The following is a 20,427-nucleotide window of genomic DNA, read 5'->3' on the forward strand; positions in this document are numbered from 1 at the left end:
TGTTTCTGTTCTTTGTAACAGAGGGAGGACGGTTATATGTGGCAGAGTTGTTGTTCCGTAAAGATTAGCAACTTCTCTTCCTCGGCAATGTTGCTTGTAATACCAGTGTTCATTGTGGCAGTACAGGATGCGCATCAACCTTTGGTGTGTTGGTTCGAATCAAAATGAAACTAGATGCAGCAATGGTGCTCGTCAGAGCTACAAGCCTTAACCAATATTGGATGGTGGTGTCCACATGTCGACGTACCGCCTCAGCTCCGCCGCTGGCAACGCCCGCTTCCAAGCATCTACAGCCGGCGCAGGTCCCGTCAGGGCCAGCCAACTGTCCTCCTTACTCCCACCCGCTCCCAGATTTATAACAAACAACTCGTCGGCGAACACTTTCCCCATCGCCCTCAGCGTCTCCTCTCTCACCAAGTCTCCGTCCCTGCGCGGGTCCTCCGCCTCAACGCATCTGCCACCGCAGTTCACCATCATCCTCCCCCCAGTCTTCAGCCTGCTTCTCAGATTCTCCCAGGTTTTCGGATCTTGCAGCTCCGGTATCACGCTTCCCTTCGCGAAGAGGTCCACCAGGATTCCCGCAAAGCCGCCTTCGACCTTGGCATCGAGTGCGTCGCCAACATAGACGAAGAGCTTGCCCCGGTGCTGCCTCTCGAGCTTCGACAGCCCGAAGAACTCTCGGGCGACCGCGATCACGGACGGGTCGAACTCCCAGCCGTGGATCTCGGGGGCAGGGGCGGCGCCGTCCGGGTAGAGGCTGAGGATCAGGCGGGCGGCGGATCCGGCGCCGAAGCCGAGTATGGCGATGGGCCCGCCTCCGTGGGGGAGGAGGGGAGGGAGGGTGGCGAAGACGTCGAAGTAGGTGGAGGTGAGGGTCCTAAGGAGGAAGGAGATGCTGTGGATGTTGCCAGGGCGGTCGAGGAGGAGCAGACGAGAACCGGCGAGGGGGTGGTCGGCGCGACGAGAGACGTCGAGGACGCGGATGTAGTTGTGGCGGGACTTGAATTTGGCCAGGATCTTCACGTACTCCATGGGAATGCCCTCGTTCTCCTCCTCGTTCTCCTCTGGGGTCTCGGTGAGATTAGGGTTGGGGGTCGTGGTGGACCGGGGTGGGAATGCGAGTGGCCCGCGTTGCTTGGTCCTGATAGCCAGTAAGCGAGGGTTTGGCGGGACGAATCGGAGGGATGGCAGGGTGGTTTGTCGCCACGAGTTGTTCTTGTGCACCATCAATGCGCCAATCCCAGGCCAAACGACGAGGGTGTTCATCCTGGCGGCAGGAGAAGTGTTCCTCTTGTCCAAGGCGGAGTCAGGAGGAGGCAGAGAACAAGAAGAAGCCTGGGGTGCGTGTATCTGACGACGAGCCGGATTTCTTGTAGGAGGCCATGACCCATGAATGAATGAATGAAGCACACAAAGCCCTGGTAATATTGGTTCCAAATATTAGTTTATTGCAAAATTTAGTCTTAAGAATCGTCCAATCCTTTTCTTTCTTTAATAGCAACCACTCGCGGATCGATCATAAATACTCCCCTCGTAGGGAATTTATGAAGGTAGGTTGTTTGAAAAACAATTGTTTCATTTTCCTCATTTAATGTTAACGGCTTGTCTAATTTGGTTCGAAATTTGATTTTGATTTTGATTTTGATTTTGATTTTGATTTTTTTAACAAAATATTGGATATAGTATTGGAAATGAAATTGTTTTTATCAATAAATGAAGTAAGGTGGTTTATTGAATCGACGACAACATGGGTCTGGGTCTGTGTCTGGGTCTGGGTCGGGTCGGGCCTGCCCAGCAACCAACGACTGGGTGGTCGCCATAAGATCTACATTTACACAGCAATGTGTCTGATCTCTCACTGATGCCACCGGCGTCCAGCGCGTTGCTGTTGCCGATAATTTCGACCGCCCTCGCCCTCATCCTGGCTGCTTCGGTCTCTGGATGATCTTGGAGGAAGCAAATCCTAGGCTGCATACCGGATCTTGGAGGAAGGATCTGATACGGCCCCTCTATCCAGATCCCGATGGCGAAGCCGGCTGCCGGGTGGATCCCTCTCTTCAATAAGCGCTTCGTCCTCTTCGTCGTCGTCATCCTCTCCGTTTCCACCGTGTTCGTCTGCTTCATCCGAGGCGCCTCCGCCCCCTGCGACCCGCCCCGGAATGGACTGGCGGCCGCTGTGGATCGGGCAAAGCTCCCGCGGCACTCTGATGTCGACGTCGGTGCTCGCAAGAACCCCCTCGGCTTCATGAGGACCAAGCTTGTGCTGCTCGTCTCCCACGAGCTCTCTCTTTCCGGTATTTTTTTTTTTTTTTGGTTTTTTGGACTTCTTCTTGGATTTAGATTATTATTCCTCATTGGAACTCAACCGAGGTCAATGGAGTACGAATCTGTGCTTTTATTGGTTGATACCTAAGAAAGGCGACAGTTTTAGGAAGGAATCAGGAAGAGACTGTGGCCAAACTGAAACAGACTCCCATTTCCGGTGCCTGTTACATATGATGTTTAGAGACGCAGCTCAGAGAATGAAATAGAAAGGATGGAAAATCTGAGGAATTTAGAAAGGTGGGATGTCCTTTTATGGAGGCATTGTGGATGTTGTGCAGTTTGCAAGGTCTTGGAGGAGATCCTAGTAAAGGTAGCAGAACGGATAAAATCTTTGCGGTGGGAGGTCTTGCTAGGAGTAATTGTTCCCTTTAGAAGCATGTTTCAAGGATCAGGCTCTTCATGTAGCTGATGGTGGCATTTTAGAAGTAATAGAGTGATGTGTTTACCAATATAGAGCTTGAACCAGTGCTTGGAACGCTTCCTTTTAATGATTAGAAGATTACTGGGAAGTGAGTTCTCTTGTAAAATGGGAAACCTACAAGTGTAGGTTATAAGCAAGAAAATTGCGAGAAATAATCATGTATTATGCCTTTGCTTTTATATCTAAAAAATTAACCCTGCAAGGGAAGATGCACAAGGTCTCCATCTAATATTAGAGTTTTTACAGTCACTTCTACTGAAGTGTTTTTCTTGTTTTATCTCAGTAGTTTTTTGTCAAATGGGCATCAATTTTTGTGGATTTTGGAACTTGTAATCTAATTCTTATCTGTCAGATAATGAGTCGAAATTAAATTGAAAGAAAAAGGAACATAATTTTTGTTGGCCCTGTTAAGCCTTCCGGACAGAAACTTGGGTACAATTTGATCACTCATGTTCACTTATATAGTGACTAACACAAATAAGAAGGATCGTGTCTCATAAAAAACAAAGTAACAATTGAATTGTGTAAGAATAGATAATACCAATTAAACAAGGAAATACTGGATCAAATATATTTTTTGTTGGATTTCAAACTATCATGTAAAATATAGTTGGTTGCAGTCATGGTTCATGTTCTTCTGTATCTTGCATGACCATCAAAAGTTGGTTTTCATTGAAGCATTTTTTGAATGAGATCATCACATGTAAAAAGCTGTCATATACATACATATTGGATCCAAGATTTATAGCAACATGTCTCACAAGAAACAGTTAGAGAATTAGTACAAAGTCTATCTAATCAATTATGAAACTCTATTAGGATATGCTGAACAAGAGAATATAGTAATAATCCATGTAACTAGCGCATTATCACCCTCCTATTGCAAAGGCAAATAGGTCAGACAAAAAAAACTTTTGTTACTTCCAGCATGTCATGGTGCACTATTTATTTGAGGTATATTATGAGCTGCACTTCTCCCCTGCATCTTAAAGTATAATCAGCAAATGGTCGAAACACTTAAAATGGAGCAAAATTTATCATTAAATGTTGTGCTTTGTCACAATCAGCTTATTCGAGTAAGTATATGTTTTGTTGAGGATAAACTCATCTGCATAATTATATTAAATTATGCTTTATCAACCGAAATTAACTTGTTTGCACATTTAATGACATGGTTGTGTAAGTAGGAGATCACTATTGCCTGATCTTTTAATTCTTTTTCATCAAAATAACTTTTTGTGCAGGTGGACCATTACTGTTAATGGAGTTAGCATTTCTATTAAGAATTGTGGGCTCCAGGGTGGTATGGATCACTTACCCAAAATCAGAGGAAACTAATGAAGTGACATATAGTTTGGAGCATAAGATGTTAAACCGTGGAGTACAGGTAAAAATTAAAATGTTGCAATTAGCACTGACCAACATATGCATTCTTACTTGGCCTTTTTCTGTACCTTTTTTGGTTGCTTTCATAACCTTCTCTATCCAGATTTTCACCTTTAAGGATTACATGCATAAGTAGGTTTGACTTAGCTCATCATGTATGTGATCCACTCTAAATGGTGAATGAACTTTTAGACTGGCTTAACATCTTAGATTACTTCTAATTTGAGTTTGGAATATATGTGCAGTAGTTAATGGCTGAGTAATTTAAGGTCAGAATTTTGTTCTGCATGGGTGTTCTTCTAGATTGTGTCATCGAGTGAGTGTGTGTGTGCGCGCACGCGCACGCTCTTGTGCACTTGTTTAGGTGTGTCTTGAAACGTGCATAGGTTGTAAAATTGTATTGGTAAAAGGGTTGCGTTTCACTTGTCAAAAACACATTTGTGTCCACCAGATCAGATCATAAAATTATTTGAAATTTAAAAATAAAAAAATAAATAATGGAAATTAAGAAAATTTTAATTTTCATAAAATTAAAAAAGATAATAATAGTTTAATAAAATGGTGATTAACATGAGTACTTGTGATTAATGAGGCTTATTTTAAATTTCACATATTCTTTTTTATGTAACTTATAAATTAAAATTAGATTTATATGCTAATTAAATCATTACAATAAATTTATGTTTTAATTAACTCAAATATGTTATTTACTATATATCTTATATGTTATACATTATAGAGTTTATTACATTGTTTAAAATATATGATAATATGTTGTAATTATGTATTTTGTGTAATGTGTATCATATTATATATCATGGCAACAGATGGAGTGATGGTGGAGCTGGTAAGTGTAAGCCCATCTCCTCTTCTGCTTCTCCCCACTCCTCTCTCTCTCTCTCTCTCTCTCTCTCTCTCTCTCTTTTCTTGTCTCTTTTCTATTTTCTTCAGATTTCTTTTGTTTTTTCTTAATTTTCTGCCTGTTAGCAGGAATCAGCCATGGTGAAGGACACCACTGTCAGTTGGCAAGCTTCCAAACCAAAATAAGCTGGAGTAGGTTGGGATTGTCTGATATTTCCAAACTTGGTGGATCTTGACCAAGTCCAGGCAATCCCAGCTGATTTTCAGCCAATCCTAGTAGATTAATTTATTTCTGTTTTCTGCTGGTTTTCGTCTGTTCAGCCGAACTCTGGCTGTTTTCCCAAAATACTGATACCTTGGGGTCATCCTTTAATAATCCTGATCCAACTTGGTCGATACACATAGGAAGACCGATTTTGAATACTTTGGAAACATGTAACAAGATAGTCTTATAAGTTCGAATACCCTTTATATTCTTTTATCAATCTTCTATTATTCTTGAGATAATATGCCCGATTTTGCAGCTATTGCTGCTCTAACACTAAATATTGCTAATACATGCTGATTTTATGTGCATAACATCCAAAACTTTCTTGATGTATATGATTTGTGATTTATATGCTACTCTATTTTTTATCAGTTTGCTGGATATAGTGGGGGCTTGCTTTTGGCCATTATATCTTAATTTAGTTTTGGTGAATTGCTAGGTCATCTCTGCAAAAGGTCAAGAGGTCATTGATACTGCTCTAAAAGCTGATCTGGTTATTTTGAACACTGCTGTTGCTGGAAAGTGGCTTGATGCTGTTCTCAAGGAACGAGTTCCTCAAGTTCTTCCAAAAATCTTGTGGTGGATTCATGAGATGCGAGGGCATTACTTCAAATTAGAATATGTCAAGCATCTTCCTTTTGTTGCAGGAGCCATGATCGACTCTCATATGACAGCTGAGTATTGGAAAAATAGGACTCGTGACCGTCTAAAGTATGTAAGAAGTGCAAAAGTATCATATAGTATTTGCAACATGTTATTCATATCTGGGGATATCATCCTTTGTTTGTTTAACTGGCACATTTGATTAGATACATAAGAGTCCACCAACATTTAATACTTCTAGTTTGAAGCCATTCAGACAGTTCCTAAACAAGAAATTTTGACAGGTTTTCTATAGCTAATGAACATTTCAATTTTTTATGCTTATTTTATGTATCTACCTTTCCTTTTTTTTCTGTGATAGTATAGGAGATTAACTCATTTCAGGTAACAAAGTCTTTCTCTCTCTTCTATTATTTTTCCTTCAGTATCATATTGCTCTTTTGTGATGAAGAGCGAACTTGGGATCTGCACTACTCAAAAATATTTTTTTGAGGCAAAATGCACCATTCTGATGTAGTAGATGCTGACTTAATGAATGAACTATATATGCATCACATCAATTACCAGAGGAACATGGTGTTTGATCTGAAGATAGACCACAACATCAAATATTAGCTATTGAGTACTTCTATGCATCTCTGAAATTGTTTTGATGTGCAACTTGGTGGCAAAGTTCGTAAAACTTTTTTCCCTGTTCTGTAGCTAACAGTTCATTGTTCTGTACTTCTAGAATCCAGATGCCTGAAACATACGTTGTTCACCTTGGGAATAGTAAAGAGTTGATGGAGGTTGCTGAAGATAGTGTTGCAAGAAGAGTTCTTCGTGAGCATATACGGGAATCCCTTGGTGTGCGGAGTGGCGATCTTCTCTTTGCCATTATAAACAGTTAAAAATCTCTTTCCTTGTTTCATATTACAGTGATTAGAAATGTCCCTTCTAGTACTTTGAATATTCTGGAAGTTTTAAATTCAATTTAAATAGATTTTTTATTAACATGTATGATGTATCTGTTTATTCTGTATCATTATTTACTTATTCTATTTTAAAAAATACAGCTGTTTCATGTTTCTTTCCACCTGGAGATGGAATGTTGCATTTTTTGGGTTCAATGTCAGCATGTGTCAGCATGTTATGGTATCCAGCCAGATCTAATGTGCTTGAGGAGAAAGATGTGGAATCATTTGAAAGTTCTCTTCAATATGTCCTTTGACATATGAAACCTGCTTGCGAAAGACGTAAATTTATTTGAAACTTCTCTGAAATGCGCCCTACTATCAATGCAACTTGTGTGCATGTTTTTGTTTCTCCCTATATCATTATCTCAAACTCCCAGAATAATTTTGTTTCTAGAATAGTTATGAATTATGTAATATTTTAGGAAATCTTGTCAAGCTTTGGTTTGCAAACACCTTGTACAAGAATTGGCTACTAGCACTTAGACTGTATAAGATATTGGCCAATACATGTTAGATGTACCCAAGAAAAAGGAAAACCTACCACTAGATGTGTGAATTTCCATTTTATTCTCTACAAAATTGTAAGACCTTCTCCTTTTGGAAAAATAAGTTATCGTGAAACAGTTACCCACGAAAAAGGAAAACCTACCACTAGATGTGTGAGATTCTATTTTATTCTCTAAATAGTTGTAAGACCTTTTGGAAAAATGAGTTTTTGTGAAACAATTAGAAAGACACATAAAAACTGCTGAGGCACAAAAGTTCTTCAAAAATGTTCATTTTGTTGGCTTCTTTATGTTCTTTCTTGAAAATTGGCACTAAATGGACTTTGACATTGGAATTTGGATATTGCTGTTATATTGAGATTGTCTAAAATAAATGAAGGAAATTCATAATTGCAATCTTAAATTTTATCTCAAACAGCTCAGTTAGCCTCATACTCACAATTATTAATCTAAAGTCAGTGTTCTGTAATGTTGGAAGCTCTTCTGATTCCTGGAATTTTTCTTCTAAGTCAACAATTGTTTTGTGTGATCAGATTCCTGATGCTCTGATTGCTTTTGCATTTTGGCCAGTCCTTGGAGAGTCTCTTACAATTTCTGCGACATCAAGATATGCATGTCTAGGTCATACCCACTGTTTCTTGGGCATTGTACAGTTTACAGTTCACACTACTGTCTCTTGTGATGAAAGTAAATGTGAGCAATGCTCATTGTCTGGTAAAGGTTTGATTCATCTAGAAATATAGATACTTCATTTATCAAGGAGGCCAGTGGAATGATGCATCACCACAAATGTTGTGCCATTTGGTGGTTCTGGTTCACATAATTTCATTTTCATGGGATGTAATCACACTGGCATGACAGATCTAACGTTTACCGTATCTGTGTTGGTCATGTGACCATAGTTTGGTTTTGCATTAGCAAGCCAGGATTTGTTCACTGTTCTTTATACGGGCAAGGTATGCATGCCTTGAGCCATACATGTAGGATAGCACACAGGTAACTTAAATCCTTAAGTCTCATTTCAAGTCATACTGATTCTGTTTAGTAGTGTAATCAGGACTTAATGTCAAATAAATAATTTTACTCATGAACTAGCATTTTGCAATTTTTAAGTGGTTAAATTTGTCATTTAGTTTAAATATGGAGAATACCAACTTTAATTTTTGGATTTTGTTGATTTTGACATGTAAGTTATATAGCTAGGAAAAGGTTTATTATGTGACTTTCTGGAAGTTCTGTATTATTCTGTGATTTTTATCTTTCTGAACTCTCTTCCTAAGGTAATTCAGAGACGATGCAGGTGTTTCACGTGGGAAAGGGCAAGATCTATTTCTTCACTCATTTCATGAAAGTCTGAAACTGATCCAAGAGCAGAAGTTGCAAGTGCCATCAATGCATGCTGTTATAGTTGGAAGCGATATGAATGCTCAGACAAAGTTTGAAACAGAACTACGTGATTTTGTTTTGAAAAGAGGTATCCAGGATCGTGTTCATTTTGTCAATAAGACACTGGCAGTTGCTCCATACTTGGCTGCAATTGATGTGCTTGTCCAAAATTCCCAGGTACACAGGAGTCAGGACGCCCTTGTGATTACTGATAATTGCTAACCTGAAAAATATGATTTCTATTCGTCTATTTCTTGTCAAAGACAATTGCACTCCGAGCTTTTTTTTTTTTTTTGAATTGGTAGAAACATGAGTTGTAGTATCAATTCTAAAAGCTTGGTATTTTTCTTTATAAATTAGGCCCGTGGAGAGTGCTTTGGGAGGATAACAATTGAAGCTATGGCATTTAAGTTGCCAGTGTTGGTAACTCTCTCTCTCTCTCTCTCTCTCTCACACACACACACACACACACGCACACACGTGCACATTAGTAGTGGTGTTGTGTTTCTTTTGTGTATATATCTTCTCTAAGCCTTGTGATGGTTTCTTAACTATGTGATTTTAGGGGACTTCTGCTGGTGGCACCACGGAAATTGTTGTGAATGGATCTACGGGCTTACTGCATCCTGTTGGTAAGGAGGGTGTCATCCTGCTTGCAAAGAACATGGTAAAACTTGCTACCCACGTCGAGCGAAGGTTGACGATGGGAAAAAAGGGTTATGAGAGAGTGAAAGAGAGGTTCATGGAGCATCACATGGCAGAGAGGATTGCGTTGGTTTTAAAGGAAGTGCTAAATAAATCAGCGGCCCACTCTCATTCTTGAGAGGTCTCGTATGTAGATTAAATGGAGGTTTTCAAGATCCTGCCCTGCCAAATTTTGATATGTTTTCTTCTTTTTTCTTTTCTTTTGTATTTGTTTGTTTGTTTTTTTTTTTTTTTTTTTTTGTCTATGCTAGTGTACTTCCACACTTGAATGAAGTGATTGCTCATGGCCGTTCTCTTTGCGGTTATGTAATTTGATGGTTTGATGGTTAGATTGTTGAATGGAGGATGGTTCTCGGTCGGGAGAAGAAAAAATGGGCATGGATTGCTTGATATGTGTAGGAAAAACAAATAGGCTTGAAAATTTCAGATGGTGGAAAGTTCATTGATTGATCAAGTTGAGGGAAATTTTCACATTGTGGGCAATAGAACATTTATCAGAAATTCTTTCTGAGAAACACTGGCCTCTCGATTCGGTCTAGGAATTGATGATATCCTGACCATGCCAATGATTTGCTTCTTGTTTAATTGTAGCCTTTGATGTGTCTTCTTTAAGCAATACATATTCTCATATTAAGATGATGCTTTCATTCTTCTTCTTTTTTCTTTTTTATTTCCGGCAATCGAGACAACGTCAGAAATAATGTTCAACCTTTCTAGGGATTGGACAAATAGATTTCTGATGTCAAGTCAAATTATAGATCCTAAATAACTCATTAGCTCAATAGGCTCGAACGATTTGAAGTAATACACTCTTTTAACGTTATAAAACGAACTTAAAATTGCAATTATATCAATAGATAACTAATAATAAAAACACAAATAAGATGTATTATCGACTTGTGAAGCAAATCAGATAGTATGGCACGTCAAAGAGCAATTATATACCCTTATTAATATTTTAATTAAATTAAAATTCTAAAAAGAAAAGATAAGGCCGAATTATCGCGTTGAGTATACCCCTCGAAGATGCAGGAACGCAACTCAATCATTGTACATTGTGACCTTCATTTGTACATGTGTGTCTGGATTAGCCAAAACAAGACGTCGAAACAGCAAACTCAATCATAAGAATCTTTGCTCTAAACACATGAGGTTGACATTACATCATGGTTTGGTTTCTAGTGGGTGGCCAAAGTACGGAACCAACCGCAAGCCTTCTTTATTAATACTGTGCCGGAAAAGAAATCGCACCAACAACAACGATGAACGACCCAAAGGAAAACATCACCTGACGTACCGACGTACGCAGGAGCAGAACACATGCTTTATTTACCTAATATACGGACGGAGACCATCGACACGGAAAGCCAGCAGGAACGGAAGGAACACATGCTTTGTTATTAGCCGCACGCCGCCGCTCGTTATTTCTGAAGTGGACGGCGGTAGTCCTCTATTCGTGGTGGCCAGGCAGCTTCTCCTTGATCTTCTCCATAATCCCCTTCTTCTCCGGCTCATATTGTGCTCCCTCGTACCCTCCCCCATAGCGTCCTGCAGCCTGGCTTTCCGCCTCCTCCGAGCTGTGCCCGCCCGGCAGCTTCTCCATGATTTTGTCCTTCAGTCCTTTCTTCTTCCTCCGCCCACCTTGCCCGTCGTCTTCCGACTGTTCCACGACAAGTTCAAAAGACCATGCGTCATTAGCATATATGATATGATATCATATCATATGACGAGTCTATCGGATACATATACATATGTAGCATTTGAACAATATATCATACGACGCATATGCGTAGCATATACAGTCCACGCAGATAGCGGGAGATCATACAGAGCTGGAGCTTCCGGAGCGGTGGAGCATCCCGGAGATGCCATGATGTTCCTCTCTGTGCGCCTGCATCTGGCCACCGCCTCCTCCCATGCTACCCATCATCCCTTCCTGCGAAGTGCGGCTCCCATAACCACCGGTGCCGCCGGCAAGGCCAGCAGCGCCAGCGTGGCCCACGCCGCCACCGCCCAGATCGTAGCCAGAAGCCCCCGAGCGGCCCATGCCCATTCCGCCGCCGGTGCCCATATCGTAGTCAGAAGCCCGCGCGCGGCCCATGTCCATTCTGCCGCCCGAGCCCATATCGTAGCCAGAGGCCCCGGACCGGCCCATGCCCATTCCTCCGCCCGAGCCCATATCGTAGCCAGAGGCCCCGGATCGGCCCATTCCGCCGCCCGTGCCCATATCGTCGTCAGCAGGGCCCCTGCCACCCATGCCCATGCCACCGCCGCCCGAGCCCATCTCGTAGCTAGAGGCCCCGGACCGGGCCATTCCGCCGCCCGAGCCCATATCGTAGCCAGAGGCCCCGGACCGGCCCATTCTGCCGCCCGTGCCCATATCGTCGTCAGCAGAGCCCCTGCCGCCCATGCCCATGCCACCGCCGTGCCCCGTATTCCCGACACCGACGTGAGGCTGTTGCCGAATAGGATTGCCGCACTCGTCCACCCTCCTCATCTGGTTCCCATACTCGTCCACCCTCCCCATCTGGTTCCCGTACTCGTCCGGTCTCCTCATCTGGTTTCCGAACTCATCCACCCTCCCCATCTGGTTCCCGTACTCGTCCCTCATGCCCGCCATTGTTACGAATGAGTGCAACGCTCGACCTTGGAGACGAGAACTCAGAACACAAAGTGCACCACAACAGAAGAAGAACGTAGCAGCGACTGCGTTGAGAAAGAGCGGTTGGGCAGCGTTATTTATAGGTGGCGGAGGCGTGTGTACGTGGTAGGTCGTGAGAGGGCGATCGAAACGTGGGAGTTCAGACGCCTGGGCTTATGGCCAGGGTGACGCGTGTGGCGACACTCGCGCCAAAGAAGGCCCCTTGGGGGGACGCGTTGCTACTGGTGGTGGAGACACGTGGAGCACAGAGACGCGATGGCCGTCTCCGGCCACGGCACGAGTCGTTCGGAAACTGGGATGCATGGTGGACCGACGGGTGGTATCGCGACGAAGGCTTAAACTAAGGACAGGACCCAAGTCACGACTCAAGGAGCGAAGGAAGTAGTACGCCACTCACTCTCTTTGGTCGATGGGATGGGATGGGAAGCGAGTGCAAATAAATGATACGACACGCCCATCATCGGACACGGTTGGTGTGCGTGCGAGTCTCAACCGGGAGTTAACCAAATGAATTCGACCTCTCACCTTCACCCCGAAAGGCAAGCTGCCCGCCAAGGGGCAGTGTGTCCCTTCCCTACGCATGGGTGTTCGTTTCTTGTTTCTTTTTTCTTATTAGGCCTGTACGTATTCTAGATTCCGATGCAGACTAAACACGGCTTTTGTTCTCAAACGACTATTACGACAAGTAGTATTCGTCGGAAGACGATGCTAAACCATCCCGGTAAAAGGATAAGGTGATGTTCATCATTCTTGGTGCAAGTTAATCAGCACACAGGATCGTGAAAGCATCTTTCCATGAAGAAGGCAGGAGGAGAAGCTTCCGAGTAATTGACTACTTGCTGTCAACTAGTCAACATATTCCATTCACCACAGTCGGTTAACTTCAATCCGGTCAGAGTAGATACGCCTTCATACATCTAACTTGCCTGTAAAATTGTCGACATTGCTACCACCTTAATTGTCGGCCTCTTTATCAATCAATGACCTAAGCATCAATCGGAAGACACATCACTCCCTCTCCACCATATAACCAATGAACACATTTGACAACATAACCTGTCAAAACCCCACCCCGCGAAACTATTGACATTAGTAAGTTCACGCAAAGGCCTTCTCATGCACGTACCTTTCGAATACACCCACAAAGATGCTAAACCACATGCATGGACACCGCATCTGAGCAAGCCATTAACCGCACAGCCGCTACAGTATCGAAGGACATAGGCCGATGACATATATCAGACCATGCTACCTCCATCAAATCTTTAAGCAAAGATGGTGGGCAAACAACTACTGACGATGGATTCTGGTAATGTAACATTTTCCCAGATAAGTAGGGGCAAAAAATGATAAAGAGATGCTGCGTGGAAGGCTTCAAGAGATATCCAAGGCCTTGAACTTTGACTGCTACTTATCAGTACCAACCTAAACTGGATGCTAACCTGCAATGATTTTCCCTTTCCCACATTCCATAAGTTTATATAGAGCGGAAAATCAAGAAATACGATGCTGAGTCCAAGGCAAGAGACAAATCAGCTAATGCCAGGAGCTTCGACCATATCAGCAGAAACAAGTGCTTGCCCTGTCTGTTTTCCAGCTTCTTGGAGAGAACATATACATGCTTTCCCTGCTTGGGCACTCAAATAGTGACTACCATATGTGCACCCATGTTATGAAGGAACAATGCAAGGTTGCAATCACTCCCTCCGGCATCTTTCCCAGAAACCTTTCTTCCTGTTAGCTTCACTTTCAGATGCTGACCATGAAGGTCTACCAAAAGAGAAACGTCGCCTCAGAAATGGCCTGCCAAAAGAAGATTTCATGTTAGAACTGGCCTCCATCCTGGGTCCTTCTGCAGCCCTGTTTTGGCGATCACAGAGTGCATCTGCCTGTGCATCACTGTCAGCTATTCCAATCCTAGAGAGTTTGTTTTTAGCCTTTGATTCAGCTTTCGTGAACAGCTTTAATGCCGCCTTTTCTCCATGAGTACAAACGGGGCAAGTTGGGTCGTATTGGTCGATTTCACTCGTCATTTTCTCCAAACATTCAGCATGATAAAGATGTCCACAAACCAAAACAGCAACCACACAATGCTTTGTTAGCTGCTTTGAGCATACTCTGCAAGTCTGCTGATCAGGAAAGACTTGGGTTGTTTGCTGAGGATTCGATTCTGTTAATTGGCTGCTAAAGAAATTAAGGTTATCACTGTCAAACGACAATCTCTCTCTGTTTGAAGAAGCCACAAGCTCAGAGAAGGAACACATGGACCAGCCATCAGAAGACCCACCATGAGAACCTCCTGTGGACAAGTCATTGCTGCAGAAAGAGAGCACAAAGGATTTTCTTCCTTCAGGAGAGCTGTTCTCATTACGGGATTGCAGAGATGGTATCCTGCTGTCAGAGATCTGCCGACAGAGTTGGTAGCCTGGTGATCTGCATGCTTTCCTTGATGAAGTTGGATCAGAAGGTAGAGAACGGCTTCTGGAGGTTGATGGATCTGCTTTAAATGAAGATGAGGAAGGAGTTGAAGGCACTGAGATTGATAAATTGATATCTGAAGTGCTTGCTAAGCACGATGACATGGGAGACCCCTTACTCTGAATTTTAAATAAGACGGCAACAATGAGACCAAGCTGATTCTACTTTAAGTTTAATCACTAGAAAGCTGATTCTACTTTAAGTTTAATCACTAGAAAGCTGATGTCAATTGAAACAAACTAGTTTTAGATTATTCATTCTCACCTTAGGGGATGAATTCCTTCCAAAGAATTGATCATCTGTTAGATGAATAGAACATTAGAAAAAAAAATACAAAAAGGAAGATTTATGAAAAAATTACTCAAGCAGACAACTATAGTATGTAACTCATATCCTCCCTCTCTCTCCAGGCAGAATAAAGACATCCACAGACAACTATAATTTGTAACTCATATCCTTCCTCCCTCTCTCTCTCTCCCTCTCCATCATCATCTTTAGAAATAAAAGACCAGTTTACTTATAGAAACATTACCAAATAAGTGCCCTCGTAAAAGTCCTAGAGATCAGCATTGCTAGTCTTAGCATTTGATCCAGATACGCAGTCAGCACAAACACACAAGGTACTACCACTTGTATCAGTTAAACTACTTAGCACCTAATTTTTTTTAGGAATAGTTTGTTACCGAAAATATCATAAGATTATAGTTTTGTATTGTTAATCAAAGATAACATTTCAAGAAGCAATTTCTCAACAAATTTGTCCTCGTGGTACTTCTTCCATCTTGGTGTACATTAATACTATGCAATTTACATTAACACCATCTAATTGTGTGCATGAGTAAAGATACTGGGGGTATGAAGTGACCCCTTCCTCCACATAATTCAACCCAAGCAACCCAGTGCAAATCACAAAGAAACTGCTTCAAATTATATAAAGATCAAGCAAGCAAAGAACACTAAGCACAAAAGTATTTGATCCCTTTGATCCTTTCCCAAGTTCTATTTCATCCAAAAGAAAAAAGAAAATCAAATGATGAGTGAAACCAAGGAAAGAGAATTATGTATTCTCTCTCTTTTCTACCATAATATTTGCACTTGATTCCGCTCCCTAACAATATAATTGTAGAAAAACAACCCAAGAAGAAACATAAAAACCATATTGAAGACTAGTCCTTGCATCTCTATATTCCCAAGATTACACAGCTGATTTGTTCTCACGAACTACATACTATATCTTCCGAAAAAACATATGTACTATTTTAAGCAACCTTCAAATGTATCCTTCTAAAAAGTCTCAGACCAAACCAATCACTACTGCTAATATTTCAAAAATAAATCCCAGTAAAACATCATCCACAAGCAGAATACCCTTTGGTATCTACAAAGTGAACAATATTAATAAATTCTCCCAAAGCCTACCCAACTCTGCATATGCAATTTATTCAACTAATTTCTTCATGCTTGCTATTCATTCTGCAGGAAAGGACCATAAAGGAAACAGTATGAGAAATCATTAGTCGAATCCATCTGCATTTGTATGTTTCCCTCCATTAGAAAATTCCAAATAAGAAAACCACTTGAGGATTTTTCTTGACAAAAGTAACCAGCAACCAGTATTATTCTCCTAACGTACCATATTTCTCATGGATCCATTTACACCTAATGTTGGAGGATGTTTGATAACAAGATAGAAGGGTGTAACAGTTGGGCCATATAAAATTATACATGTGAATGACTACCTGGGGTGATTGACAACAACTTAATTATCTAGTTTCTAGATATATGCACTGAAAGATAGTATATAAAATGGTTGAGGCACAGCAAGCAACGATGAGTCACAATAAAATGAATTAGAAAGGAAATGACTACATGAGTTAAAGCTGTCAAAGCATGCAAGCATCTTGAAGATGTGTGCTTACTGTCAAAAATCAGATTCGACAAATCTAGAAGTATCAGTTTTTTAGGCATATATACATCCAAATAGTACAATGAGCTATTAGAAATACCAAACTTTTTATATGTTTCCCTGCCATAAATGTTATTAGTAACTAATTAGTTGCAAGAACATAGAGTGAAAATGCATCTAGCACTACTGATGACAGAACAGGACAACAAGCATCACAGTATGACAGATGTCTGCAGGAGCATGGCACGCTATTACTTACGATACCAAGCAAAATTTATAAAACTACCAGTTCAAGATTTAATTTTTGATAACAACAAGGCCTTCCATACAGTTGTATGTATGCAACAGCAATTTCTGTATCAAGGCATGGATTATACTAGCCATAAAGACAGTTTATATGTTGAGATAGAATCCTGATCAACTTCTATACATCTGGATAAGTAGAGAACAAAGGAGATTTAACATTAACTCCATACATAAAAAAAAAGTAGACGTTCAACTTCCATCTCAATACTTTCAACAAAGCAACTCTATCATTGCATTTCTATTACCTATATCCTCTTCTTTAGCAAAGAAAAATATGTAACTATACTAAACAAGGTCGAAGAATTGTTACATACCTGCAGCAACATCTTTTAACTTCCCAGCAGTTCCAGTTCTACTTGGAAATATAAGCTGCTTTTGTAACTGGAAAACATTTGATGGACTACCTCTGTCATAAGGACTTTCAGCCTCAGTGGGTGACTCGCTTTTAATTTCAAGTCCAGTATTCCCACTATGTTGATGACAAAATTGAGCAGCATTATCTATCACATCCTCTATGTGTGTTCTGTTGTCCCACCGAAAGCTCCATGTGGGCGAGTGTCTTACAGTCCTATATGTTGAAACATCAAACTGAGCTGGGCTAGGCAAGTGTTTGTCTTTCACAGCCACACAGCAATTGGCCCCCATGTTGGTCCTGATACTGATTTTCACTAACAACTTAAGACTAAAAGTCCTATCAATAATATTTACAAATGGAACCCGTATGTTTCTCCTCCATCAAGCAGAAACTTTAAAAAGAACAAGGCATCTAGAATCTCCAGCTGCTCCTATCATGAGAAAATGCTTCCTAAGCTGATGCATACCCATAAATGTAAACTGATAAAAATATTTATTTAAACACACATGCGTGCACACACAGATTCGTTACTGTAAAAGGATTCTTTAATATATTATAGACCATCAAAGATATGCGCTAAAACATAAGGGTAAACTAAAAAAGTACTATGTTAGGCATGCGGCATCATATGAGAAATAAAGAGTAAATGACATAAATGAAGCAAGGAAAGAAAACCTGATTGCTCTATCCAGAATGGACTATGATCGTTTTCTTCTTACTAATTGACCATTACAATGACGAGAAAAATTAGAAGAAAAGAAAGGAAATGTGTGCTCGTCACTCATCAAACTAGTATGAATATCAGTCAAATTTGTAGTACGTAAAGCCTCCAACCTTTTGTGAACTTAGACTTCAATGTTCTCATCCATTAATTTATTGGAAGCAGAAAGAGAGGATTAAAGATGTGCAGCTAACCAAACAAAGAATTTGTAACCCACGAGAAAGGGATTCTTTTATTTTAAATTAAATAGTTCAAATCATCACTAAGGAGTTAAAAAGTAACTAAAAGTGATTAAAAGATGTATCGACCCAATTTCACACGGAAACCAGTAGAATTAGAACTGTGTCACCGCTGCTCCTTGAAGAATCGTTACAATCTATACACACACACACACACAAAAGGAGGATTGGAAGTAAACAATTCCAGTGAAATTTCAATTTCTACGATTCAGTAACTTATGATTACATCTGAAAACCAACAAATAGAAGATAAAATCCTAAAATAGCTAGATTTCTTGAAGCGAAGATGAGTTGCTTCAGATGGGATGCCACAAGGAAGTCCAACCCCCCATCGCCTACTTAGTCTTTCCCCAAGTACCAAAAAAATCCAGCGACAATCTAAATTCTATTAAACGACAGAACCAAAGAATCGCTAAACTCTAGTTAGGATTTTCCGTTTCTTTCATAAAGAAAATAAACATAAATACGAATTCCTTTGTTTGTTTATTTTCATGAGAATCGAGCGTAGTACCTCAGAAGCTGAAGAAAACCCGACTGATGAGTGAAAGAAAGCACAGTAAGTCGAGCATTTGGTACCTGGAACCCCGGGAGCATCAGGTCGATCAGGCCAACGCAAGCTCAGCTGCCGAGAAAAACGCGGCAGGCATCGAGATCAGCCGACGAAGCTCGGGATCGAACCCGAGAAATCCTCAGCTCTCCACAGGTCGCAGAAAAATCGAGAGCAGACCCGAGGATCGAAAAACAAAAACAAGTTGGGGGGCCCTGATCTCACCGCTTGTTTCGCGCTTTCTAATCCACCTGCATCGCTCCGTTTCCCCTCGCCTCGTAGGGTTTGAGAGAGAGACGGAGAGAAGGGGCCGGAGAGGTGGGGGGATAAGTTGCTGCGGTGGTATGCGATAGACTGGAGGGAGTTCTCCCTCGGAATGAGCCCGAAGAGATCGAAACCCGTTTTATGAACCACCCCATGTGTCGGCATGCACAAGCGAGTCGGGATGTACCAACACTGACGACTGTCACGGGTAACGTGGTTGCGTCGCTGGATGGGGGCCCGCGTCTCGCTCACCCTCAGGTCGGCCCGGGTGGGTGACTCAGCCTTGCTCGCCGAGGACTTATCGACCAACCGATATCCATCATTTTCCAGCACGCGTATCCGAGTGATACTCGAACGATACAAGTAAATACCAAATGATGTTGAAACAATATAAAATTATGTGGTGGCCCGCACAAATATAGAAAATGATAAATATTTTTTTCCCCGATAATGGTTTTAGAAATAAGATAAATAAATAAAATTATTGAAAACATCTGCATCCACATATTCATATATACTGCTTAATGCAGGATGGCTTATTCAAATAATCCATCCATTTATAAGGAGACTCGGTGGATCATTTTCATATCTCAGGCTCCAATTCTTACTTTTGACCACATCGCCAATTAGACATCACAAATCCGACCTAATCTAGTTGGGGTTATCACTGAACCAGATTTGTGATGTTTGAGATGAGTGCATTGCAGTAGGTATGGGCCAGTGGATTCATGAATCTTCCAGTCATCTGTAGGGGAAGATGAATCTGATCATCAAAAACAGCTATAGCTCATAATAGGATCCGAGGTGACGGACCTGCAGCAAAAGCAGCTGCATTGGACGAAAACGCAATACCATATTGTACTGTGAGTGCTTCATGGCAGAGAAGACTTGGTGCACCGAGCTGTGACGTTGTGAAGGGAAGAGTGGATCGTGTTTTCGCTTGTTTAATTCTTCCTGATACTGACCATGCTTCTTTATCCTTGACATAAGTTGGATCATACGTTCACAATCTAAGAGAGGTTAGTACTTCTTTATCTCTGTCACTCTCCTTGACATCAAATACTATCTTCCCATATGATCGCCTAGAAATCTTTTATAATTTAGATGATACACCAGAAAGTTCTTGCTGACATATTTTCCATACATCACTTGAAGACTGGGTGGAATCAGGAAAACATTTGCGATGTGGAATCTTTTGCGGTTTATCTGTTTCTAGTTGATCCGATAACGATGATTTGGGGAATGTGAAGATTAGTGGAAACGCATGCAGGAGGGTGTCCACATTGCATTAACACGGCAGATTAAGTCCATTGTCTGGCGAAGATTGAATGCCACTTGCAGATGTTTTGGTTCAGAACGTACGGGTATCACAGGTGAGTTCAGATGAGTGAAACAGTGGTGACAAGTTACACTGCAAGGGCTTGTATAGCAACATGTAATTGGAGTTTTCTGGACGCACATAGTAGACGCAAGGGCTTCATTTACTCCTCCATTTGCATGCTGTAAAGAATTCGGATGTACGGAGTTGAATC

General features: G+C 41.4%; 4 protein-coding genes across 8 annotated transcripts; 1 reads left to right on the top strand and 3 right to left on the bottom strand.

The window, feature by feature from the left end:
- Nucleotides 1-58: 58 nt before the first annotated feature.
- On the bottom strand, nucleotides 59-1,266 carry LOC135676015 (uncharacterized). Its single transcript, XM_065186756.1, has one exon. The coding sequence runs from the start codon at nucleotides 1,264-1,266 to the stop codon at nucleotides 208-210; it is 1,059 nt and encodes a 352-aa protein (XP_065042828.1). The 3' UTR covers nucleotides 59-207.
- Nucleotides 1,267-1,282: 16 nt separating this feature from the next.
- LOC135676013 (uncharacterized) lies at nucleotides 1,283-9,722 on the top strand. 2 transcript variants are annotated; one of them, XM_065186755.1, is made up of 7 exons: nucleotides 1,283-1,421; nucleotides 3,991-4,133; nucleotides 5,701-5,972; nucleotides 6,595-6,749; nucleotides 8,627-8,889; nucleotides 9,073-9,135; nucleotides 9,278-9,722. In XM_065186755.1, exons 2-7 carry the CDS (start codon nucleotides 4,008-4,010, stop codon nucleotides 9,533-9,535), a joined length of 1,137 nt encoding a protein of 378 aa, XP_065042827.1. In that variant the 5' UTR covers nucleotides 1,283-1,421; nucleotides 3,991-4,007; the 3' UTR covers nucleotides 9,536-9,722. The 2 variants fall into 2 exon arrangements, with proteins under 2 accessions (XP_065042827.1, XP_065042826.1); XM_065186754.1 differs by lacking the exon at nucleotides 1,283-1,421 and adding an exon at nucleotides 1,796-2,294.
- Nucleotides 9,723-10,616: 894 nt separating this feature from the next.
- LOC135677681 (glycine-rich cell wall structural protein 1.0-like) lies at nucleotides 10,617-12,111 on the bottom strand. The gene is made up of 2 exons (XM_065190050.1): nucleotides 11,246-12,111; nucleotides 10,617-11,077 (listed from the first exon to the last, which is right to left on the bottom strand). The coding sequence occupies exons 1-2, from the start codon at nucleotides 12,035-12,037 to the stop codon at nucleotides 10,868-10,870; spliced, it is 1,002 nt and encodes a 333-aa protein (XP_065046122.1). The 5' UTR covers nucleotides 12,038-12,111; the 3' UTR covers nucleotides 10,617-10,867.
- An 845-nt stretch (nucleotides 12,112-12,956) lies between these two features.
- On the bottom strand, nucleotides 12,957-19,013 carry LOC135582597 (uncharacterized). 4 transcript variants are annotated; one of them, XM_065186759.1, is made up of 4 exons: nucleotides 18,661-19,013; nucleotides 17,084-17,548; nucleotides 14,822-14,856; nucleotides 12,957-14,676 (listed from the first exon to the last, which is right to left on the bottom strand). In XM_065186759.1, exons 2-4 carry the CDS (start codon nucleotides 17,412-17,414, stop codon nucleotides 13,777-13,779), a joined length of 1,266 nt encoding a protein of 421 aa, XP_065042831.1. In that variant the 5' UTR covers nucleotides 17,415-17,548; nucleotides 18,661-19,013; the 3' UTR covers nucleotides 12,957-13,776. The 4 variants fall into 4 exon arrangements, with proteins under 4 accessions (XP_065042831.1, XP_065042829.1, XP_065042832.1 ...); XM_065186757.1 differs by having other exon boundaries at nucleotides 17,084-17,554; XM_065186760.1 differs by having other exon boundaries at nucleotides 17,084-17,579.
- Between the last annotated feature and the right edge of the window lie 1,414 nt (nucleotides 19,014-20,427).

Source organism: Musa acuminata, chromosome BXJ1-6 (assembly GCF_036884655.1).
Source record: "Musa acuminata AAA Group cultivar baxijiao chromosome BXJ1-6, Cavendish_Baxijiao_AAA, whole genome shotgun sequence".
In the NCBI taxonomy this organism is placed as follows: Eukaryota; Viridiplantae; Streptophyta; class Magnoliopsida; order Zingiberales; family Musaceae; genus Musa; species Musa acuminata.